Source organism: Pongo abelii, chromosome X (assembly GCF_028885655.2).
Source record: "Pongo abelii isolate AG06213 chromosome X, NHGRI_mPonAbe1-v2.0_pri, whole genome shotgun sequence".
NCBI classification, from domain to species: domain Eukaryota; kingdom Metazoa; phylum Chordata; class Mammalia; order Primates; family Hominidae; genus Pongo; species Pongo abelii.
The window spans coordinates 14,885,778-14,911,968 of record NC_072008.2 but is presented as its reverse complement, the minus strand read 5'-3'; the positions used below and the strand labels follow the sequence as shown (position 1 = coordinate 14,911,968).

Here is a 26,191-nt window from a genome sequence, read left to right as displayed (position 1 = left end):
CTCCTGTATTTCCTCTAAATTGATGGTTAGATCTAGAGACTGGGTCAGAATAATGCCTGAATTTTTGTTAACAGAATACTTAATAGTATTGCTTTCTTCCATTGGGAGGTATGTAAAGTGTGATCAATCAGTTTCATTTTGTGATATTAGCAGCTATTGATGCTCATTGCTTAGTTCCATTGTTTCATTAGATTTTACAACATGGTGGTATTCTAATTCTATTACTGCTTCTTTATTTATTAGCTGGAATACTTCTGTAAAGAGAAACCTCTTCTCATCAATTATTTAGTTAGACCCTCAAGTATAGTTTGTGATTTAGAAATCAGAATTTGAGTGCAAGAGGTGCTTATTTATCCTCAGTGGGTTGTTGTGTCTGGGCCTTTTTAGTAAGCAGAGGTAGGAAATATGTGTTTTGTTAGTGTGGTCTGTTGTGGTTTTGGTTTATTTAGAGATAAAATATACTGTAAGTCCATGCTGATACTTCCAATTCAGATTAAGGACTTGAGGTTTTTACTTATCACCATGATGTAAAAACTTCAAGGTTTTTACTTATCATCATGATGTATCTTCTTCTTTCTGTATCTTCTTTCTCCCCTGTTGATAATCCCAATTCTCTGTTGCACCTACTACGTAATTACTCTACAGTATATATGTAGTGTTCATAAAACAGCATTCCCAACAAAACAATAGTTCAATTAGTGCAAATTAAGATTTTTGAGTTCTTTTTAAATCTTTAGTGTAACTCATTAGACATATGGTCAAATTCCTGTATTAAAGGAATTTTCAGTACTAAATTTCTACATTAAAGTTCTTTCTTTGGTCATGTCACCATTCTTACCTGTTTTACTTGATAAACTTTGACAATGCTAGAATGTACTACAATAAGCCTGTATATATTTGTAAATTATTATAAATGTAGATATGGAAATTTTTGGGGGGTAATTATAAAAGTTCTTATTTTTTAGATACATACACTGGAATAGTTACAGATGAAATAATATAATGCCTTTGAGTGCTTCAAAATAATCTGGGGGATGGGGGTGAGGAGTGCATGGAGGTATAGATGAAACAAGATTAGCAATGAGTTGATAATTACTGGAGCAGAGTGATGGGCAGAAAGGTTCACCACACTATTCTCCTTGTATGTTTCAAATGTTCTATATATAAAAACATTTTTAAGTAATTCTATTTAGCATATGAAAAAAAAGACAAGACAGAAAATTGCCGAGGGATGAACAATATTCTGACTGAAAAAGCAGATTTTATTCAAGTCATTTAGAGGAACAAAAAATACAATTTTTAGTCTAGAGCTGTTTGCATTCTAACGTATTACCAAAATAAACTCTTAAAAAATAATGAGTAGGTTTTTTCTTGTTTAAAAAGAGGAGAAAAAAAAGACCAACCTAAGAGATAAAATCCAGGCATTATTTTGCCATTCCTTTATCTTAAAAAAATTTTTGTCTTACTTTAATTTCTCTTACTATCATTCCTAATACCATTCCTCTATCTTAAAAATTTTACTTTCCTAAAACCTAGCATAGTTACAGTGTTTTTGCTTGCCTTTTTAGAAGTGCTATCACAGGACCTTTAAAAATGTGTTTGGGTTTTACTCTTAACTTTTTGATATATTTTACATTTGAAATGATGTTTTCTAGGAAAGGAAAGAATAAACATTTTTTACTGTTGTTTGTATGACATTTAATCATCAATTTGATTTTAAAGAATGAGCTTTTAGATTAAACCAAAGTCTGGGTTTTTTACAGGTCCCTGAATGATGTGACTTTATCATTGTTAATGGATCAAGCCCATGACTCCAGATTTCGGCTTCTTAAGTGTCAAAATAGAGTGATTAAGTTGAGTACAAATCCTTTCCCAGCACCATACTTGATGCCATGTGAAATAGGATTGGAAGCAAAAAGGGTCAAGTTGACCCCTGATAGCAAGAAAGAGGAAAGCTTTGTTTGTGAACACCCATCTAAGAAAGAGTGTGTACAGATAATTACTGCTGTAACATCTCTTTCACCACTTTTAGCATTCAGTAAATTTTGTTGCACTGTACTGCTACAAATTATGGAGAGAGAAAGTGGTAACTGTCCTAAAGATCGTTATGTTGTGTGTGGCAGAGTTTTTTTAAGTCTAGAAGATCTTTCCACTGGGAAGTACCTACTGACATTTCCAAGGAAGAAACCTATAGGTAATTTTGTTGGCACTTTTAGATTATATATTTAATTGAATTAGAAAATTTTAAGAATTCTGTTTATCTGATAATGGGCAGAGTTTAATGATAGAGCTTGTGACTTTTTTTGTAGAGCACATGGAAGATCTTTTTGCACTTCTTGCAGCATTCCACAAATCTTGTTTTCAAATCACATCACCCGGCTATGCCCTGAATTCAATGAAGGTGTGGCTCTTAGAACATATGAAATGTGAAATAATCAAAGAATTTCCAGAAGTGTACTTTTGTGAAAGGCCGGGAAGTTTCTATGGGACACTCTTCACTTGGAAACAGAGAACACCATTTGAAGGGATTTTAATAATCTATTCCAGGTAATGCATATTAAATTGTAATCAGTCCAGAGAAGTTAGTGTGTATGAGTGTGATCAATGTGTGGTTCAACAGCAATCCGCATGGGTTTTGTATTATTGCCATGGCAATAATACAGAGCCATGGCCTAGTATGAATGGACGCATTGGCTTCATTTAGAAACTGAAGATCTCTGTTTTAATTTTGTATTTGTTTTTGGCTTTTTTTAGTGCCTAGTAATTATTTTGAGATTTCCCGTTACTTCTCCTCCACAGTAAAATTTTAAAAGATATTATATTGACCTTATTACTCAGCAAAAAAAATTTTAATTGGAAACAATCTGATTAATATTAACTGACTCGATATGGGATTATGTATATTTGATTGCTATAGTCTGAATTTTATCAATGCTTATGTACATAATTGGTTCTGTTTATCATTATGGTGTTTATAAATGAATATTAATTGATTACTGCAGTATGTTGTACATGACTGCTTTGTGCTGTCCTAATTTTTGTAATATTTTGTTTGTTTTTTTATTTTAGGAATCAAACAGTTATGTTCCAGTGCCTTCATAATCTCATCAGAATTCTCCCTATAAACTGTTTCCTCAAAAATCTAAAATCAGGAAGTGAGAATTTCCTAATTGATAATGTGGCATTTACTTTGGAGAAGGAACTAGTCACCCTTAGTTCTCTTTCTTCTGCCATAGCTAAACATGAAAGCAATTTTATGCTGAGGTGTGAAGTGAGCAAAGGAAAGAGTAGTGTCGTCGCGGCTGCTTTATCAGACAGAAGGGAAAATATCCATCCTTACAGAAAAGAACTTCAGAGAGAAAAGAAGAAAATGTTGCAAACGAACCTAAAAGTGAGTGGTGCCCTTTACAGAGAAATAACTTTGAAAGTAGCTGAGGTTCAGTTGAAATCAGACTTTGCTGCACAGAAACTGAGTAATTTATAATTATAATTTCAATTTGATCATATTTTGAAATATGTTTTCACCACCATAAAAGATTTTGGTTCTACTTGCTATATGCCTCCTTTGTAAAAATAAACACCGAGGCTTACTGTAGTAGAAACTTTAGTTTTGATGATGCACAAAATAAACAGCAGTGGTTCTCAACTAGGGCCTTTTTATCTCCCTCTCCTCTACCCCTAAGGGGCATTTGGCTATGTCTGGAGATATTTTTTTTGGTTGTCAGAAGTTGTGGGGTCAGGAAGGGGTGAGGCAGGGGTTCTATGGGCATCTACTGGATAGAGGAGACCAGAGATGCTGCTAAACGTCCTATTATGCACAAGACAGCCCCCTACAACAAAGAATTATCCAGCCCAAAATGTCAGTAATGCAGAAGTTGAGAAATCCTGTCTTAGAGTTACTTAAGTGAAGACCGAAATGGCATAATAGTATTTTGGTCTAAATCTTTTAAAAACTTCATTTTTTTCTTGCTTTCTGCTTAGTAAAACCTAGCATGTAAAAATCAACTTCAAATAGATAAATTAAGCAAGGTTGTCGGGATCCACAAGTTTCTGTAAATATCAGTATTTCTCCTACAGAAATTTAAATGGCAGATTGTCTGGGCGAGACCATTAAAATGAAAGTTTTTGAAACCCTTGTCAATTTGAATGTTGTTACAAAGCTGCCCTGAAATTATGTAAGTCTATAACAATGTGAAAATTGTAAGGCATTTTTCAGAAAAGCATCTCTCTTTCAAAAGGCTAAATATACCTTACAGGCCACTGTTTAAAAAAAAAAAAAATGAAAACGCTTTTAAGCTATCTGAAATTCCAACTCTAGGCAAAATTAAAATATAAAATTCTAACTAAAGTAACATAAAGAATATGGCACTCCCTAGGGACTGAGAAATTTAAAAATAAATGAAAGTTCACTTCAGTTAAGAAGTGATTTATAAGGGGTCCAGTGAGATACATTTCAAAGGGATAAAAATTCAAGCTAGTCTTTTCTTTGAAAAATAAGAATGCTGGATTAACAAGAGAACGTCAGGAGAAAGAAAAAGACGCAAAAGGATATGGGCCAAAATAAATGTTCCTGATCCTTTTTGCTCTAAAATCCTTAAGTGAGATGCAAGTTTCCATCTCAGTTGAAAGAAACAAAGATGATTATAGAATGTGGCATCTCCTGCTTGTGGCTGTGAAGTGCTAATTCTCTCATGCCTTAGAAATGCTTATACCTAATGATCTTGTGATGCACATGGTTTTAGAGAATATAGGTTATTAGTTTCTTGTCTTGGTTTTTATGACGGTCCATATAATAAGGGACCTCCTTTCCTAGTAATCCATTGCAAATTGAGGTAGAACTCTACAGCTCTATCCCTATGAAATGTCAATGGAAAATATTTCAGACTTTCTGCAAATGGAAATGGAATAAATTCAGGATTAATTGTAGAAATCTGGAAAGAATATGTGTCATGTGCTGTCTGTTGAAACTGCCCATGACATGTTCTGAAAGAACAACCAAATATAAAATATAGGAAGTAAATTGTAAAGTAGAGATGGCGAAAAAACTAAACAGTCATCTTAGTAGAGTTGCTTAGGAAAAAAAAAAAAAACTAAACAGGATTTAATTGTAATAGTTTATGTGTAGGGAAGTTAAGATACTGAAAATAGCATATTGCTTATTTTTAAATTATCAATGCAACCAAAAGATACAGATATGCCAAATAACTTAAAAGTGAATTTTGTACTCCAGTATTTTTTTTAAACTTACTACAAACTAGAAAAGCCAAAGTTGAAGAAATGACACTCTTGCCACTTTCATGATTCAGTTGTGTCTTTGCATCTACAAGCATATGTTATTGACCACTGCCCTGGTCACAACTCTGAGACTCCCCTCAAAAACACAGTCCTCCCAAATCCACTCTGCCAAATTGAAAATGAATTTTGTTTTGGAATGTAGCTAAGGAGATGCATGAAAACACCTTGATCCTGTACTCTTGTTGCAAATTATTTCAAAATCTGTAGACCCTTCAAGAATTCTAATAGTACACAAGTGACTCTCTTATTGTCCTCAGAGCATCTCTTTATACCATGTAGAATTGACTACTCAATTGTTTCTAGTGTTAGAAAGGAAAAGGTGTTATTAACATACATCTCTACCTGCTCTCACCAGTAGAAACAAAAACTTCAACTCTCTTGGCTAGAAAGCTGTGTAAAACTTTGCTTTCTTTTTCCTTTCTTTCTTTTTCCTTTTTGCCTAAAACTTGGACAATATCAGAAATTGAGAGGATTCCATTTTCTTCCTTGTCTTCTAAATTACAAAGATGTTACTTTCCATTCTAAGAATTTGAGAGTGAAAGATCTTTCATGTGTAACCCATCTGAAGAATTTTAGGCTTCTGCTAAAGACAGTGTGGTGCAATGGAAAGAATGCTGATACATAAACACTATTCTTAATTCTTCAAGGGTTTGTTGTTTTCCATTTTTGGACTTTCTATATTGGTTACTTGCATTGCTTTACTGCCTCAACAAGATAGCCCTGTCCTGTAAGATCCTACTATGATGAATATCCTTGCAATGCTAATGGTCTGGTCACTTTCTAGGGCCTTATTTCAATGATCCTGCCTTGCCTTTTTATTCAGTAGGGTGTCATACTATTCAGGTCCTGAACTTTAGTAAGGGCAGTAAATCAGACACCTACTATGCTTTGACTATTCAGATTTTTTGCTTTGCTACACCTGTGAGCAACTATGCTGGACAACAGTACCTGTGTGCATAACTCTGGCTCATAATGGCCCTAGGTTCAGCTAGAAAGTTTTTTTAGCATCCTTAACTTTAATTATTCATTTCCCCACAGCAGCAGCCACTTACCACTAAATGTACAAGCAGTGCTATGGTCAGTAAAGCATGCTATTAGTAATCGGTCAAAATATTTAACATTAGATAGCAGGTCAGTCAGGAGTGAGAGAGAAGTGCAGTCTATTGATTACCTTTTCCACATCTATTTCACTCTTTTTTTCTTACTGAAACTCTCGTTTTGTTCAGGGAACTTCCTTTCCCATAGTTCGTGTGATTGGGGAGGTGAATCTCATCCCTGGTTCCAGAGGTTAGTCCTGACTAATCTAAGCCAGTTAGTGCAAGACATTTCCCTGGCAGCTGTTATTGGTCTGGGGTGGACACAAGACCTAAATTGGGTCTAATCAGACTGAGGGGAAGGGCTTGGTTCTTTGGTGAGGAAAAGAATATGTCAGGCTGGAAGTAGGTGGCCCTTATTTAAAAAGTTGTTACCTTATAATCACAAGGCAATCAAGCCTTAGAATAAAATTGACACAGTAGAATGCAAATTTTTTTATTGTTGTACCTCAGAATCAAATCTAAATCTCACCCTTTTCCTGGACTGCCAATTACTAAAAAAAAAATTCCTTGGCTGGGAGCAGTGGCTTACGCCTGTAATCCCAGCACTTTGGGGGAGGCCGAGGTGGGCAGATCTCCTGAGGTCAGGAGTTCGAGACCAGCCTGGCCAACATGGTGAAACCTTGTCTGTACTAAAAATTAAAAATTAGCCAGGTGTGGTGGCACATGCCTGTAGTCCCAGCTACTTGGGAGGCTAAGGCAGGAGAATCGCTTGAACCCTGGAGGCGGCAGTTGCAGTGAGCCGAGATCGCGCCACTGCACTGCACTCCAGCCTGGGCGACAGAGTGAGACTCTATCTCAAAAAAAAAAAAAAAAAAAAAAAAATTCCCTTGTAACAGAACTCAAGGTTTCCATTGCTTGTAGTTAAAATTGTTTCTAACTGTTAAAAATGGGAAAAAGAATGCCAGAGAATAAAGCAAGGGGAATCCCAGGATAGAAACAGTTTATTACAAAACAGGATGCTTTTACCTTTAAAAGAGTAGTAAAGAACCATCCACTCACCACCCCCATATGCCCCTTTTATTTCTGGGCAGTGGCTTGCTTTTTTTCCTTTTTGAGTTTATAATTCAATTTATTATACACTTGATAGTAGTATATACCTGAAAATAGATGCTTTAATTATTTTTTGTATCTTATTTTCTTTATTCCTTAGCTTCTCTCTGGTATTACATGAGGCCAGTTGATTTATTATGCCTTCCTCATTGGGTAGAGGGATATGTCAGATTATTTAACTTGTTTCTCAGTATTTCATATTTTAGAATATAAAATTAAAATTTAAGGGCCATATCTGTCTAGTGTGTTTCTTAGATATCTGAATTCAGACTTTCAGTTCTCATTTCTTTCTTTCTTTCCGTTTTTGTTGTTGTTATTGTTTTTGTTTTTGAGACAGGGTCTTACTCTGTCGCCCAGGCTAGAGTGCAGTGGCGTGATCTCAGCTCACTGCAGCCTCTGCTTTCTGGGTTCAAGTGATTCTCCTGCCTTAGCTTCCCAAGTAGCTGGGACTACAGGTGCATGTCACCATGGCCGCCTAAGTTTTGTATTTTTAGTAGAGATGGGATTTCACCATGTTGGCCAGGCTCATCTTGAACTCCTGACCTCAGGTGATCTGCCCTCCTCGACCTCCTCCCAAAGTGCCGGGATTACAGGCATGAGCCACTGTGCCCAGCCTCAGTTCTCATTTCTCCTGACAGCCATTCTCATATTCTCAGCTGTATCCTCTCCAGTAGGAAGAGAAGGAAATCTTTATCAATTTGTATTGTTCTAGGACTCTTTCTGCTAGAAACAACTGATTTAATGTCATGGGACTGTTTAGGAAATACAATAGTATTGCTATATAAAAAGAGATGCACATTATTATTAATTAGAGCTTATAACCTTTTCAATGATAACATATGTACTAAAACATGAGTGGTTGCCTTTTAGTATATACTAGGAATCAAAAGACAACCTTTCTAACTTCATTCTAACCTCATTAAAAAACAAAGTGATGATAATTTTCATAGGTTTTTTTGTGAGCCTGATGAGATGTTTTAAGATTTAGAATAACTGAGTAATTTGGTTATGTCAAGTACAATAATCAAATCATCTTACAAATTATCCCAATAGGAAATCAATATGCTTTAATACTTGAAAGATTCTGGTAAAAGTAGTAAAAACATTGGGGGTGTGATGGGGGTCGGGGGTGATGGTGGTGGTAGAATCTGAAGGAGACCAGGACCAAATGTGTTCTTAATAGTCTGCAAAATCTTAAGAAAAACTCAGCATGCAGCGCATGCGTTATGCCCAGGAATGGTGGGTAGGGCTTGGTGTGCAGGCTAGTCAGGTGTTTCCTGAAGCCAGTGCCAGCCGGAAGGGGAATTAGCCAGTAAATATAAATAGTAGGAAAAAGAATTATCCACAAGATTTAGGAAAAGTGTTAAAGAAAATTATAGCCCACACTTGCATACCAATTTTCTATGGCATGGTGGATAATATCAATAGTGAATATTTATTGATTATTGTGTGCCAGACACTGATCTGAATGTGTAGCCCATGTGATCCTTACAACCCTATAAAACTGTGCTTCCCAGGATAGTAGCTATGAGTCATATAGGACTATTTATGTTTAAATCAATTAAAATAGAATAAGGTTATACATTTAGTTCCTTAGTTGATCCTAGTCACATTTAAGCTGTTCGGTAGTCACATAAGGCTAGTGGCCACCATTTGATCACTGCAGAGAACATTTCCAAAATCACAGACAGTTATATTAGGCAATGATGTTATAAGATGTATACTATTAACTAACTCTGTTTATCGATAAAGAAACTGAGACAGGTTAAATAATATATCCAAAGTCACATAGCTGGTAAGGAACAGAGCCAGGATTCTAATCATCCAGTCCAGCTACAGAACCTTTGCTCTTTCACCACTATGCTATTCTGTGTATAAAGTCAGTTTGTAATAAAACACTATAATGTCTTGACAGTTTTATATTACCAAAATGCATTTATTGTTGAAAAGGGAAAGTTGCACGTAATACACAATTCTATAAAAGTATAAATCTGTTAATGTAATTGAATTGTCAGGGAGAATGTGGGCCACATCATCCTAAATCCTGTAATGAGCAAGTTATTAGAGTTGGTTGATGGCCCCAGCTGAGTTTTATCTCTTGACTACTTCCCTCCAATTATGTCTAAATACCTGTGTGTCTGTTCCCTATTTCCTCTCAGTTGTCTTTGTTAGAACCACCAGTCTCCAGAATTATTGCATTACCATTGCTGGTTCATGTTTTGGGGACTTTTAAAATGAAAGTGTCAGTTCTCTAAATAGCCCTTTATGTAGTTTCTCTTTGAGGCATGTCTAGGCCCTGAGAATCTCTGAAGTGTTTGTCAGTGGCTGGTGATCACTGCGGTTGAGGGCTTGGGATTCCAGGGAAAGGTGCAAGGTGTCTAGCCAGGAAAACTTACATCTTTATTCTCTATGAGTACTACAGCACTTGAGAAGAAAAGGAGGTAGAATTCTGTTTTCTATTTGTACCCTTTGCCTGATCTAATCATTCCAAATGATATGCCTATAGAAAACATTTCATCTCTTGCAAATTATCAATAGTGTACAAAGTAGAAGGGAATATAGAGATCTTTTATTCAATCATGTGTCTATAGAGGTTTCATTGAACACATTCTCATGCACATCTAGGTGCCAGATAAATTTAGGACTCTTCTTTGTTTTCAGAAAGCTTGCTCTTAATGGAAGAGACAGTGGCAGAGAGTTGTAGGTGACATTGAGGTAATTAATACAAAGTTTTACTGAAGTTCCATGGGAACACCCTTATAGGGCACTATACCCAGTAGGGATACCCTCTGAGAGCAGGAGTTCTTAATTTTGGATAAGAGGACTCTTTGGGGTTCTGACAAAAGCTAAGGATTTCACGTTGGGGGCGGTTGTAAGATTAAAGTTGTATTTTAATATAATGGTGTTTTACCTCATCATTCAGAGAGAATCTCAGAGAAAAATGTCTACACAAAGAAAAAAGTTCAAACCAAAGCACTTTGAATAGCAAAAAGGGGTCTAAAATATTTAAATCATGATTTTGAAGTATTTCTTGGTTGAAAAATTGGTTTATTTTATTGGGGAACCATAAAATAATTATATTTAAAGCTTTTTAGAAATAAGATTTATTGTAAAAATTTAAATAACATATGCATGTACATTAAAGCAAATAACTTTTGAAAATTGATTACCTCAATTATTTTGCCTATTTATTTGTTGTAGTTGAAAAAACATTACATTTATCATCCTAACAATTTTTAAGCATACAGTTCAATAGTGTTAAATATATTCATGTTGTTGTAAAGCAGATCTCTAGAACTTTTTCATCTTGCAAAACTGAAACTCTATACCCATTGAGCATTAATTTCCTCTCTCTCTTCCACCAGCTCTTGGCAACCACTTTCTACTTTCTATGATTTTGACTTCTTTAGATACTTGATGTGAGTGGAATCATAGAGTATTTATATTTTTGTACATGGCTTATTTTACTTAGCATAATGTCCTTGAGGTTCATTCGTGTCATAGCTTGTGACACTATTTCCTTCTGTTTAAAGCTGCATAGTATTCCATTGTATACATATATCACATTTTGTTTATCTGTCCATCTGTTAGACATCTAGATTGCTTCCACTTCTTCGCTGTTGTGAATAATACTGCAATAAACGTGGGTGTGCAAATAATTCTTTGAGATCCTATTTTCAGTTCTTTTGGATATATTCACAGAAGTGAGATTGCTAGATCATATGGTAATTTTATTTTCAATTTTTTGAGAAACCTCTGTACTATTTTTAATAATAACCACACTATTTTACATTCCCACCAACAGTGTACAAGGATTCCAATTTCTCTGCATCCTTCCTAACACTTGTTATTTTCTGTTCTTTTGATAGTGGCCATCCTAATGGGTGTGAGGTAATGAATTGTTTTGCCTTTGAGAGACCCTGGGCAGTCTTTTGAGTTTCCAGTTCAGTCACTTTTTTTGCTCTACATCAGTGGTTCTCAAAGTGTGGTCCTGGAGGAACAGCATCAGTAACCTCTGAGAATTTATTAGAAATGCTAATTCTTGGGCCCTACCTGAGACCTGCTAAATCAGAAATTGAGAGTTGTGCATGGTAATCTGTATCTTAACAAGCCCTCTAGGTTATTCTGATACACACTCAAGTTTGAGAACTGCTGCTCTACACTAATAATTCTCAGCCACAGTTGTATATAAGAATCACCCGCCCAGGTGTGATTCTGTCCTGCGCGGCTGTTCTCTTGAGCTGGGGTCGTTTATCTCTGTCCACCTTCTCTCCCACCTAAGTGCATGTAGCCACCTGATGGAAGATTCGATGGGCATGGACATGAGCCCCCTGAGGCCCCAGAACTATCTTTTCGGTTGTGAACTAAAGGCCAATAAAGATGATCACTTTAAGGTGGATAATGATGAAAATGAGCACCAGTTATCTTTAAGAACGGTCAGTTTAGGGACTGGTGCAAAGGATGAATTGCACATTGTTGAAGAAGAGGCAATGAATTACAAAGGCAGTCCAATTAAAGTAACACTGGCAACTTTGAAAATGTCTGTACAGCCAAAGCTTTCCCTTGGGGGCTTTGAAATAACACCACCAGCGCTCTTATGGTTGAAGTGTGGTTCAGGGCCGGTGCATATTAGTGGACAGCACTTAGTAGCTGTGGAGGAAGATGCAGAGTCAGAAGATGAAGAGGAGGAGGATGTGAAACTCTTAAGTATATCTGGAAAGCAGTTGGTCCCTGGAAGTGGTAGCAAGTTTCCACAGAAAAAAGTAAAACTTGCTGCTGATGAAGATGATGATGATGATGATTTTGTTGATGAGGAAACTGAAGAAAAAGCGCCAGTGAAGAAATCTATACAAGATACTACAGCCAAAAATGCACAGAAGTCAAATCAGAATGGAAAAGACTCAAAACCATCATCAACACCAAGATCAAAAGGACAAGAATCCTCCAAAAAACAGGAAAAAACTCCTAAAACACCAAAGGGACCTAGTTCTGTAGAAGACGTTAAAGCAAAAATGCAAGCAAGCATAGAAAAAGGTGGTTCTCTTCCCAAAGTGGAAGCCAAGTTCATCAGTTATGTGAAGAATTGCTTCTGGGTGACTGACCAGGAGGCTATTCAAGATCTCTGGCAGTGGAGGAAGTCTCTTTAAGAAAATAGTTTAAACAATTTATTAAAAATTTTCCATCTTATTTCATTTCCATAACAGTTGATATCTGGCTGTCCTTTTTATAATGCAGAGTGAGAACTTTCTCTTCCGTGTTTGATAAATGTTGTCCAGGTTCCATTGCCAAGAATGTGTTGTCCAACATGTCTGTTTAGTTTTTAAAGATGGAACTCCACCCTTTGCTTGGTTTTAAGTATGTATGGAATGTTATGATATGACATAGTAGTAGCGGTGGTCAGACATGGAAATGGTGGGGAGACAGAAATATACATGTGAAATAAAACTCAGTATTTTAATAAAGAAAAAAAAAAGAATCACCCAAGGCCTTCTTAAAATGTTTTTCTGATCTTAAGCCCCACCTCAAAGAAAGATTTTGATCCATATGGTTTAGGGGGGTTTTGCCTTGAGCCTTGGCATCAGTTTAAAAGCTCCCCAGGTGATTTTTTTGTTGTTGTTTTTGTTTTTGTTTGAGACAGGGTCTCACTCTGTTTCCCAGGCTGGAGTGCACTGGCACAATCTCGGCTCACTGCAGCCTCTACCTCCCAGGCACAAGTGATCCTCCCACCTCAGCACCCCCGAGTAGCTGGAACCACAGGTGCGCACCACCACACCCAGCTAATTTTTGTGTGTACATATATAAATAGTGGTTTTTATTTTTATTTTTTTTAAGAGACGGGATTTCACCATGCTGCCCAGGCTGGTCTGGAACTCCTAGGCTCAAGCGACGTGCCCACTTTGGCCTTCCAAAGTTTGGGACTTTAGCTGAGATTGCAGGTGTGAACCACCACGCCCAGCCTCCCCAGGTGATTCTAATATACAGCCAGGGTTAAGAGCCACTGCTGTACAATCAGCTTGACCATTTCAGGGCACAGGGCTTCACAGATTTTTCATTTTTAGTAGCATCATTGTCTTAACAATGTAATATGCTAGTGCGTCTCAAACTTTAACATGCATACTATCACCTGGAGATCTTGTTGAACTCTACTTTGTGATTCAGTAAGTCTAGAGTGGGGCCTGAGACTGCATTTCTAACAAGCTCACAGTCGATGCAGATTCTGCTGGTTCATGGGCCACACTTTGAGACTCAAGGTAATAAGTAACCCTCATCAAAGTCAGGGCTTTTGTTTTGGGGAAAATTCAAGTATTCAAATAGAGCTTTGTTGTCATTCCAAAAAGTCCTCACCATCCAATGTGTTCTTTCAATGGATAAATACAAGGTAATCCGTCTTTGCTGGTGTTGTGCTTTCATTGATAGAAATTTTGTACAAAAGTATTTCCCTGCATTATCTGTGTTCCAGCATCTTTGGTGATGAAAGGAAAATGAAAAGATACATGAACTTAATCTTTTTCTTTTTTTTACATTTTACCATTTAGGTTATTGTTCATGTCTTATGTAAATAATCTTTGTGGAAGGAAGGATATGTTTTCTTTAATTCCTAAATGAGAAATTACTCTGAATGCAGAAGCAATGGGAAGATGATGATTGTACAGTGCCTAATATCCTTTATTCATTAAGACTTACACTAAAAGAAAACCCAACTCAAAACAAATTTACACATGAAAGACATATAATGGTTGTTGTAACCAGTGGAAAGCATTCAAGCTTGAGTCAGTTTGATTCAGCAGCTTAGCAGGATATTAAGGAGATTGTCAGCTTCCTCCTAAAGTTGGCCCCCCACATGTTATGGAAGGGCTGAAACACTTCCAGGATACACATCTGCACACCACTCCATCCAGAAGAGAGCTTTATGGAAGAGTGAGGAACCTTCTTTTCCAAAGGAAAATCTTCCCTCATGTCTTACTGCCCCACGTTCATTCACACATTCAATCCTGAACTAATATCTGTGGCCAGTTGAATACCCTGTATTAATTGGCTTAGGCTTGAAGATAGAGAGGGAGACTTCACATTTTACTGTTTGCTACTACTACAGTTTTTTGTGTAGGCATTTATTTATGGGTTGAATTATGTCCCCCCAAAAAGATATGCTGAGGTTCTAACTCCTGGTACTTAAGAATGTGGCCTTGTTTAGAAATAGGGTTGTTGCAGATGTGGTTGAGATGAGGTCATACTGGAGGAGGGTGGGCTGCATTCCAGTGACTCACGGTGTCCTTTTAAGAAGATGGCCATGTTAATACAGAGACACAGGGAAAATGCTCATGACAAGGCAGGGACTGGAGTTATGTAGCTGCAAGCCAAATATTGCCTGCAAATCTCCAGAAGGTAGGAAGAGGTAAGAAAGGTTTCAGAGGGAGCCTGGCTCTGCCAACACCTTGATTTCAGACTTTTAGCCTCCAGAACTGAGGAACAATAAATTTCTGTTGTTTTAAGCCACCCAGTTTTTGGTATTTGATTACAGTAGCCCTAGAAAACTAGTACAACATTCGTTACTTGTAGAAATTAGAAAATCAAGGGTATGTTGGAAGAAGGAGGGTAGGTCATTCTAAAGGCAACAAAAAAATGAAACACCATCATGTTTCCAGGGGACTATAAACATGATTGTTAGTGGTCAGTCGGTTCTCCTAAATATCTTTTATTTTTTTTTGAGTTTTCCTCATCTTCATTGCTACTCCCTATTTCATGCTACCATTATTTCTAACCTGTACTGTTTCAGCAGCTTCCCAACTTGTCTCCTTGTTTTTACTCTTGCTTCCTTCCAGTCTTGTTCTACAGACTGCAGCCACAGTTGTCTTGTCAAAGTACAAGTCTGATCATCCACCGCTGAAAAACTATTCATCATCTTTCCACTGTTTCAGTGTTCATTCAATGACTTCCCATTACTTTTAGAATGAAGATCAAATTCCCTATGTGGCAAGCAAGGTATGGTGTCATCTAACCTACCTCATGAGTCTAGCTAAGATTCTGTTCCCCATCTCTGTGGGCTGTAGTCTCTGACATCCTTTCAGTTCAAGCACCAGCAATTTGCCTCCTACCTCAAACTCTGGACAGGCAGTTTCCATTGCTTATACTGCTTTCTCTTCAATCCTACTTTCCCATTCACCTAGTTTTATACCCATTCATTTCTCACCTCTTAGCTCTTGATTCATTTCTTTGCAGTGTTCACAGGTATAATTTAACAGCTAATAATAATTATAGAGAGGTCATATAGTTAACACCAATTTGAAATCATGGCTTGTTGACTCCAAAATGTAAAAGCCCTAGTACTCTAACTTCCTTTTAGGCAGAGCCCATTTTCTGTCTTGATCATCTTTGTATCCCATCTAACATAATGCTTTGCACATAGTGGGTGATAAACTAATATTAGTGTAATTTTTTCAAGAAAACATGAATGAATGAAATGTATTATGGTTTTAAGAAAGTAAGGGGCTAGTCTTTGTGTCAGAGATGAGAGTCCATTAGGGAGCTTGTACTTCATTCTGCAGTCAGTGGTTCCCAGAATTTTTGATCACATTGGCAAGTGTCATTTTCAACACTGGAGACTAACATAAAGTTCACAACCTTTTTGTTTTGCCAGGTCAGGACATTAAACAATGCTACCCCTGCCACCATGATTTCATAAAACAAAGAATATAGTGATACTAAATGTGTAATCATAGAATACAGATAATTTAAAGTGAATACATTTGGTTTCATGGAAAAATCACATTGTCTTTATTTTTCTCAGTCTCATTGTGCAACACACTAGTGGAAAGGTATGGATGGGCATTCGTCAGCGGATCAATATTTAGGCACCGCACATGGGGAATTTTGAAGGAATTTATGTCGGCACGTGGCATGGTCAGCTTTTTGTTTTACATAGGTGACCATGTCAGCTGTTTGGAGGCAGGACAGTAAGAGGCAAAGTAGATTCTGGAATGAGGATATTGCTAGAGTGGTCTAGATGTGAGGTGATGAAGTATTGATTTAAATTTGCAAAGGTAAGGATGAAGTGTATTGCACAGATATTTAGGATATATTGTCAGTTGGACTTAGTTTTTCTTTTATTAATGATTCTTAAAGGGTGGGGAACCAGAATCACTGGAGCTAAATATGTGTGCATGTACATGTACACAAAGACATGCATATAACCAGCATACCTTGTTTTTTTGTGCTTCACATATATTACATTTTTTACAAATTGAAAGCTCCACAACCCTGTATCAGACAAGTCTACCAGCACCATTTTTCTGACATAAGGTGCTCATGTTGTGTCTCTGTGTCATATTTTGGTAATTCCTGCAATATTTCAAACTTGTTCATTATTAGTACGTCTGTTATGGTGATCTGTGATCAGTGATCTTTGACACTACTATTGTAATTGTTCTGGTGTGCCACAAACCACACCCATATAAGACGGCAAACTTAATTGATCAACGTGTGTGTTCTGACTACTCTACCTACCGGCCGTTACCCTGTTTCTCTCCCTCTCATCAGACATTCCTATTCCCTGATACACAACAATATTGAAGTGAGGCCTACAGTGGCCTCTTGAGTATTCAGGTGAAAGGAAGAGTTGCATGTCTCTCACTTGAAATCAGAAGCTGGAAGTGATTAAGCTTAGTGAGGAAGGCAGTTGGAAGCCAAGATAAGATAAAAGCTAGGCTTCTTGCAACAGTTAGCCAACCCATGAATGCAAGGGAAACGTTCTTGAAATTAAAAGTGCTACTTCAGTGAACATACTAAGAAAGCAAGACGTCCTTATCTTTGGTATGGAGAATGCTTGAGTGATTTGGTTAGATCAACATTCTTCTATTACAGTATTCCCCTAAGCCAAAGCCTAATCCAGAACAGTCTCTAACTCTCTTCAATTCTGTGAGAGCTGAGAGAGGTGAGGGAGTTGGAAGAAAAGCTGGAAGATAGAAAAGGTTGGTTCATGAGGTTTGAGGAAAGAAACCGTCTCCATAACACAAAAGTGTGAGGTGAAGCAGCAAGTACTGATATAGAAGCTGCAGCAAGTTATCCGGAAGATCTAAGGTCACAAATAAAGGTAGCTATACTAAACTTCAGATTTTTAATGTAGACAAAACAGTCTTCTACAGGAAGAAGATGTTATCTAGGACTTTCATAGCTAGAGAGAAGTCAATGCCTGGCTTCAAAACTTCAAAGGACAGGCTGACTCTCTTGGTAGGGAGTAATGCAGCTGATGACTTAAAGACAATGCTTATTTACCATTCTGAAAATCCTAGGACCGTTAAGAATTATGCTAAACCTATTCTTCCTGTGCTCTATAAATGAATCCACAAGCCTGGGTGACAGCACATCTCCTTACAACATGGTTTACTGAATATTTTAAGCCCACTGTTGAGACCTACTGCTCAGAACAAAAAGATTTCTGGCAAAATATTACTGCTCATTGACAATGTTCCTGGATACCCAAATACATCTGGTAAGGCTATAGCTGCCATAGATAATGATTCCTCTAATGGATCTGGGTAAAGTAAATTGAATATCATCTGGAAATAATTCAACATTCTAGATGCCATTAAGAACATTTGTGATTCATGGGAGGAGGTCAAAATGTCAACATTCAGCTGGGTATGGTAGCTCACACCTGTAATCCCAACACTTTGGGAGGCCAGGGCAGGAGGAATACCTTGGGTCCAGGAGTTTGAGACCAGCCTGGACAACATAGGGAGACCCTGTATCTACAAAATATAAAAATAGGCAGGTATGATGGTGCACATCTGTGGTCCCAGCTACTCAAGAGGCTGAGGTGGGAGGATCTCTTGAGCCTGGGAGGACAGGGCTGCAGTGAGCTGTGATTGCTCACTGTGATTGCTCACTGTGATTGCACTTCCAGTCTGGGTGACAGAGACCGTCTTAACAACAACAACAACAAAAAAATAAACTTTAACAGAAGTTTGGGAAAAGTTGACTCCAGCCCTCATGGATGACTTTAAGAGATTGAAGACTTGGTGGAGGAAGTAACTGCAGATGTGGTGGAAATAGCAAAAGAACTAGCACTAGAAGTGAAGCCTAAAGATGTGACTGAATTGCTGCAATCTCGTGATCAACCTTGAATGGATGAGGGGTTGTTTCTTATGGATAAGCAAAGCAAGTAGTTTCTTGAGATGGAATCTACTCTTGGTGAAGGTGCTGTAAACATTATGGAAATGACAGCAAAGGACTTAGTACATAAACTTAGTTGATAAAGCAGCAGCAGGGGTTGAGAGGATTGACTCCAATTTTGAAAGAAGTTCTACTGTGGGTAAAATGCAATGAAATGGCATTACATGCTACAGAGAAATCTTTCCTGAAAGGAAGAGCCATTCAACATGGCAAACTTCATTGTTGTCTTATTTTAAGAAATTGCCACAGCCACCTCAACATTAAGCAACCACCACCCTGATCAGTCAACAGCCATCAACATCACGGCAAGATCCTTGACTAGCAAAAAAAATTACAACTTGCTGAAGGCCCAGGTGATGGTTAGCCTTTTTTAGGAATAAAGTCTTTTTAAATTAATGTATATATATATATTATGGTTTTTAGACATAATGCTGTTACACACTTAGTAGACTAAAGTATAATTTAAACATTTAAACATAACTTTCATATGTACTGGGAAACCAAAAAAATATGTGGCTCACTTTATTGAAATATTTGTTTTGTTATGGTGGTTTAGAACCGAACCCAGAATGTCTTGGAGGTGTTCCTATATATGCCTAGACTTGCTTTATATCTGAACTAGAATCATCAAGAGTAAGGCCTAGCTATATGTATTTTTTAAAGCTACAAGTGTGATTTTGGTGCTCATCATTAGTTAAAAACCATGAGATGGTCAGTGGAAGGAGCAGCAGTAGTCAAGGAGTACTCACAGGTTTTTATTTTGGATTAATTATATAGAGGATTTTGGAAGAATAGTTTGAATTCCTTCAATAAATCTATCCCACTTTGTGAAAACAATTTGTATTAAATGGGCTGACCTCAATGAGAGCAGCCTTCGTTCTTTACCCTCAGATAGTAATTCTGGTTCATCACTATGGCTTCTTTGGTACTTTTAGGTACTGAAGAGCAATCTCATTTTCAGGTATTGAAAAGTTCATTCCAACCTATTGTCTTCAAAATGAGACTATATAAGAAAGCAAATATAATTACATTAACAACTAAAATGTACTAATCACAAGAAATGTGTAAGATCTGAATGAAAAAAGCCATTTAAATAATACTAAAAGATTTCAAAAAATGGCTTTAAAATAGTAATATATATCATATTCTTGGATAGGAAAACTAAACATCACTGTCAGTTCTCTCTATGTTAGTTTATAGATTTAACCCACTCCTGATAAAAATACCAATAAGCTGTCTAAGGCACAAATCAAGCTGATTCTAAAATTCTGTGGAAAAATTTGCAAGCCAGAAGCTATGAAAACTCTGAAAAAGAAAAGCATGTGGGGAATAGAGATCCACTGTGCTGGATATTAAAATATATAGTATCAATAAAAGTTTGTTTCTAGTGTGCAAATAGACACCTGCTACAATAGAATAGAAAGTTCAGAAATAGGATCAAATACACATGAGAATTTAGCATATGATAATGATGACATTCCACTTTAGTGAGGAAAAGATGATCTTAGGAAATCTAAGTAGCCATCTGGGGAGAAAGGAAAGGATGTGCCTATCAGCATGATCAATTTGAAATAGAACAAGATTTCAAATGTAAAAAAGAAATATTAGATGAGAGCAAGGGATAATTTTCTTACTAACTTAGAGTAGGGAAGACTTATCAATATATGTCGCAAAAGTCAGAAGCCATGAAATTCAGTCACATACAGAAAGTCAAAACATCTTCAATTAAAAAACAACAACATAAGTCAGAAGACAAGATACACACTGGAAAAACGTTATTTGTGACTCCTGTCTCAGAGAACTAATCTTGATAATACAGAGCAAATGTCTTGAAAATGATAAAGGAAAAGAGTCAATAGAAAAAGCGGCAAGGAAACTTAAAAATAGTTAACAGAAAAAGAAATGCAAGTGAACTCTTAACATGTGCAACTTCACTCAAGTGAAATGCAGATTAAAATTACATTGAAAAAATGACTTTCACTTAAGAGTGAAATAAAATAGATTGCTACAGGCATACTCTCCCACTAGACAAAACTGGATACATTACAGAGATCATCTTAAAGGCAACGGAGAGCTGTGGAAATAAGGTCTAGATGAGCTAAAATTACAGAAAAGGGAGAATTATTCCAAAGTAACTTAATAACGGTACACTCTTTGTTTCTCTAGGGACAGGCTGTGAATCAGGCTTAGTCCAAGGAAAGGGCTTCTGCTTGGGGACAGAAGTCAGCAACCTTTTAGCAGCCATATGGTGCTGTCATGACAAATTAAAATATCGAGGAGACTTAAATGCACAAACAATTTTCATTTTGGAATATTTTCATAGTTCTGTGGTTACACAAGAAATGGGAGAGCTAGCCCCAAAACTTCTAAAAGGCAGATTGAAATTTCTTTAAATTGTACAGTGCTGCCAGGGAGGAGCTCTACTTAAAACACGTGGCTGGTTTCCCTTTCAAGACATTTGCCAAGTTTTGAAACTGAATGAAGTAGGAGGCTAAAGAGCTAAGCTGAAAACTTTTGAAGGACAGAACTGTCTCTATTAACTTCCAGGGCTAAGGCAATGTATACCCTTCAGGATTTAGGAAGATGAACATACCAGAGATAGCTTGAATCTTACTAAACTTGCAGGATATTTCTGATTAAGCACAAATTCTGATTGGATTGAGTTGATTGACCACTCACTCTTATTGCCTAATGGAGTAAAAGGGAAATCTTCTCTGGTGGAAGATAAAATTATCTGGAACATCTATGGTTCTTCTATATACAGTGCCTGGCACACAATATAATAATATCTAGATGTGTAAAGATGAAAGACAATGAAAATCAAGAGAAAAATGCAGATCCACAGATATGACAGATATTAATGTTAGCAGATAATTATAATATGTTAAATGATATGTTCAAAATAGAGGAGAGGACAAAAGATGAAAAGATGGAAAACTGAAAACAATCAGAATGTTTAAATAATAATCAGAAAGTTTGGAACTAAAAAATGCAATATCTAAAATTAAAAACAATGAATGAGTTTAGCTGGAGAGGGCACATAGCAGAATCCAGAATTAGTAAACTGAGATATAGATCAATATACTTAAACAGAAACACAGAGAGGGAAAACAAAGTGGGAAAAAGATTAGCATATAATAGACATGTGAGAAATACACACAATTGAAGCCCCAGAGGAAAAGGAGAAAGAGAATAAGGCTAAAGCATTATTTGAAAAGGTAATAACCGACAATTTGTTTAAAACTGATGAACGACATCAACCCAGAGACTCAAGTTCACAAAACTCAAGTAGGAAAAAAAAGAAGAAACCACACTTACGCACTTGATGGAAAATCAGATAAACAAAGGCAAAGTCATTGAGAAGATCTTAAAGTGGTTAGAGAAGATTGCCTTCAAAGAAGTAACAATGTAACTGACAGCTGATGTCTTGTCAGAAACAAATCCCAAATGCAGTGGAATTAATATCTTTAAAACTGCTTATAAAAAAAATAGCCTAGAATTCTATGCCTAGCAAAAATTTGCTTCAAAAATAAAGATAAAGACATTTTCAGACAAAGACCAAGGGAATTCCTTTCCAGCAGTCCTCCTCTACAAGAAATATTAGGAACAAAATGATACTGGACAGAACATGGAAATGTAGGAGGTAATGAACAACACATGAAAATATATGTAGTATGTAAATATAAATAATTTCTGTACAAGACAATAATTGCCATGTCTTTATTTGCAGAACTAAAATGCATAACAACACTCAAAAAGAATTTAGGACAGCAAATAGATTTTAAGTTACTACGTTCTAGAAGTATCAGGAAAATGAAAAAATAATTTGTATTATGATGTAATAAGCCAAATATGTGTTTTGTGATCTATAAGTCAAACACCAAAAGTTAATAGAAACTTCTGTGACTTAGCACTCCTAAGTAGTTACTTAAAATAAATGAAATTATTGTCCACAGAAACACCTGTACACTAATGTTTGTGATAGTTTTATTTGTAATAGCCTCTGGAGGAAACAACCTAAGTGTCCTTTAATAGCAGAATAAATAAGTTGTGGAATTTATATTCCTACCATGGAATACTAGTTAGAAATAAAACAGAACAAAGACATGGATTAATCTCATAAACATAATGTGTAAAAAAACCCGTAAAAGAGTAAATACTTTATGTTTCCATTGTATGGTAGACATACTTGTGTATGATGGATGCACCTGTCAGCAATAACTTAAGCATACCCCCAGAACGGCTCTGTATGGCAGATAAACCCAAATGTGTGTTTGGAGGTCCCAGTGTGGCCAACCCAAAGATTCATTTCTTATCTATGAGGAACATCTGAGCCTCCAGCCCCTGTCCTGTGGAAGTGGGTGCACAAGGGTTTGAAAACCTTTATTTTGGATTAAATGAAGGTTGTTGGGCAAGGGTTGTTAGGGGGAGGGTGTTAAGTGAAAACACTATATAAACTGCATGCTTTCTGTAGGCAGTGGCAGTTCTCCTGTCCAGTCTGCTGCCACTGGACCACCCTGTATGTAAGTTTGCCTCAAAAAACCCTATGGCTCATTTGCTAGCTCTGGGTCTCTTCTTTGGCCTCTCAAACCTGGTGCTCTCCTTATTGGAGTGTGTAGGGGTCCAGCATGACATCCATTTATATGAAGTTCTAGAACAAATCTGTGACTGGGGGAGGTGTTAACTAGAAGGGGTCATGGAAACTTTCTGGAATGATAGAAATGTTCTGTATCTTGATTGGGGTGGTGGTTACCCGAATGTGTACATTTGTCAAAAATTATCAAACTATATCTTAAAAATCTGTGCATTTTGTTTTAGTAAATTTACCTTAGCAAATAATTATTAACAAAACATCAATGTAAGGAAAAAGTAGAAAAAATATAATTAGTTGAAAAGAAGGCAAGTAAAGAGGAAATAAGGAACTAGATAGGCCAAATAGAAAACAAATAGTAAGATGGTCGGTGTAAGTTCAGCTATATCAGTAATTACATTAAATGAAAAGGGACTGAACATTCCAGGTAAAAGAAACAATTTGTTGGTTTTATTTGTGCATTTCTTCATGTGTCTGTGCTGCATTCAAGAGACATACTTTAAAGAGTAAGATACAGAAAGGTAAAAAGTAAAAGGGTAGCTGGGCATGGTGGCTCACGCCTGTAATCCCAGCACTTTGGGAGGCCGGGGCGGGTGGATCATGAGGTCAAGGGATCGAGACCATCCTGGCCAGCATGGTGAAACCCCATCTCTACCAAAAATACAAAAATTAGCTGGGTGTGGTTGTGCGTGCCTGTAGTCCCAGCTACTTGGGAGGCTGAGGCAGGAGAATCGCTTGAAGCTGGAAGGTAGAGGTTGTGGTGAGCCAAGATTGCACCACTGCACTCCAGCCTGGGCAACAAGAGCGAAACTCGTCTCAAAAAAAAAAAAAAAAAAAAAAAGTAAAAGGGTAGGCAAAAAATATAGCATGCAAACATTAACCCAAAGCAAACTAGCATAGCGATATTAATCTGCAGAGTAGAATCATTTTTCAGGCTATATGTCTGAAACTACTGAATATATCAGGTATAAAGTTAACACCAAATATAATGTGATTCCCATGTTCAAAATAAGAAACTACCATGGTTCAGATTAGTGAGAGAATTCTTTTCAGGTAAAAAGCAACGAACATTTTTCAGAACCATTAGAGGGAAGCAAATCTAGAAATAAAGTTAATAGGAATTTTCTAGGGTTTGTAGAACCAGAAGAAAGTTATTTCCCTTAACCACATACGTGGCTTCAGGAGAAGTCAGATTGGAAATTAATACCAGAACTCTTTGTATTATTTGCAATGAGTAACAAGTCTTCTGCTGAAGTTGACCATTTTGTGAACTCTGCTTGAAAGGGCTCAATCTTGTGAGTTTAATTACTCTTCGCTAATAATCATGTATATTATTCTTAGAAAGTAAAGACTACTTTTTAGAAAATGGGCAGTGTTCAAATCTAGGATGCACCACTTACTAGTTAGGAATACTAGGCCAGTTCCTTAACCTCCATTGGCCTCAGTTTCTGTCAGGAGCTCAGGCAAGCTAGAGAGAGCTGAGCTGCCAGTTGTCAGGGCAGTTGATTAAGACCACAAGCCAAAATGAAATTAACATTCAAGTGTTTAATCCCTTACAGTGATAATGTGAAGGCTACCCCAGCCCTGTTCCATTTTCCCCCACGGCATCAGTGGAGGATCAGGCAATCAAGCAGAGTTGGCTACCTGCCTCCCACAGCATCTATTTGGCCTACAGAGAAACCTGTCACCCTTGTGCCCCTGAATCTCAGGAAGTACAGTTGCTTGCCCTGCTTCCTTCTCTCCCAGCTCTCAGGGTGCAGCTCTCAGACCTCTCCAAAGGACAGTCTGGCACTAGTCTTGGCGCTCCTTAAAGGTCTATGATTGCTATCAGGTCTTCTTAAGAATCCTCTTGCACTCTAGTCTGGTGGGACAGGGCAAACCTGTGAATATGTGCAGCTCAGCAAGCACCAACTGCAGAGTGAGGTGCTCTTCTTCCCTTCTGACAAGGATTTCTCCCGTCTCTTCAAAGGATTTTCTTGCTGTCCTCTTGACCTGGCTTGAAGGAGGAGAGAATGTCCCTATGAGGAAGAAAACAAAATGCCAGGATGCTCTTATTTCTTCTCGCTTTGAGAAATCACCTCTCCTCATTTTTCTGTCTCTCTGGGTCTCTCCTAAATAAGTTGAGGGTAGGTGGTGGTTACTGAACCAGTCTGGCAACCTCTCACTAAGTTAACAGCTGACTTTAGAATGAATACACACTTGATGCCCATTGGCTTCAGTTCTTGGGGCTTAACAGGACTCCCCAGATGATAAGAAAAGCCCCTTGTGAATTTGTAGCAGACTAAAAGAGAACCAGAATAATCATCTGTTTAAATAACTAGGTTACATATGTCATAAATTATATTGAATGTTTTGTCTTACTCTGTTAGGGTCTATGTCATGTCATATGTCTTAACTATTTGTCAGCTGTATGACTGAGGGTTAATTTGTTAGAGGATGGCATTTTCTGAACAAATATTTTAAAATATAATTAAAACATGAAATTAGATAGACTCTTTTCCCTGCTTAACTGGCTTTTATGACTTATACCCTCAGCATGGGGCTTCACTTTTCATATGATTTTTCTCTCTCTTAAGGGTTTTCTGTAATTGAGACACATAATCTACTACTGAACTGTGATACAATTATAGTGTGTTTCAACTAAATTGATATGGCAGTTTCTTAACTAAGAATAGTATTTTAGCCATTGTAGGCATTATGGAATTTTAAGAATCAAAGCATTTTTGAGAACCAAAGCAGTTTATGGCAAAAAAATCTTAATTTTCTATATTTACTTTTATCTTTATAGCAAAAAAAAAGTTGTATAGACCAAACTCATCATAACATGTCTAGTAATGCAATGAAGAGAATATTTTAGGCATTCAGAATATATGAGACCCATGATCAATATTTATTTTGGAAAACATTCAGATTTTCATTCTCTTCCCCTCACATTTTCATGAAATTCCTTTTTTGAAGGGTATTACATACCTAAGAAGGAGAGAATGCA

General features: G+C 36.9%; 2 protein-coding genes across 2 annotated transcripts in view; both read left to right on the top strand.

The window, feature by feature from the left end:
- FANCB (FA complementation group B) overlaps nt 1-26,191 on the top strand; it is a 183,068-nt gene that overhangs the window by 26,286 nt on the left and 130,591 nt on the right. The window contains 3 exon segments of the mRNA XM_063721230.1: nt 1,764-2,194; nt 2,310-2,547; nt 3,070-3,391. Coding sequence (XP_063577300.1) covers nt 1,764-2,194; nt 2,310-2,547; nt 3,070-3,391 — 991 coding nt within the window.
- LOC129052894 (nucleophosmin-like) lies at nt 4,033-12,931 on the top strand. Its single transcript, XM_054544350.2, has one exon. The coding sequence runs from the start codon at nt 11,741-11,743 to the stop codon at nt 12,587-12,589; it is 849 nt and encodes a 282-aa protein (XP_054400325.1). The 5' UTR covers nt 4,033-11,740; the 3' UTR covers nt 12,590-12,931.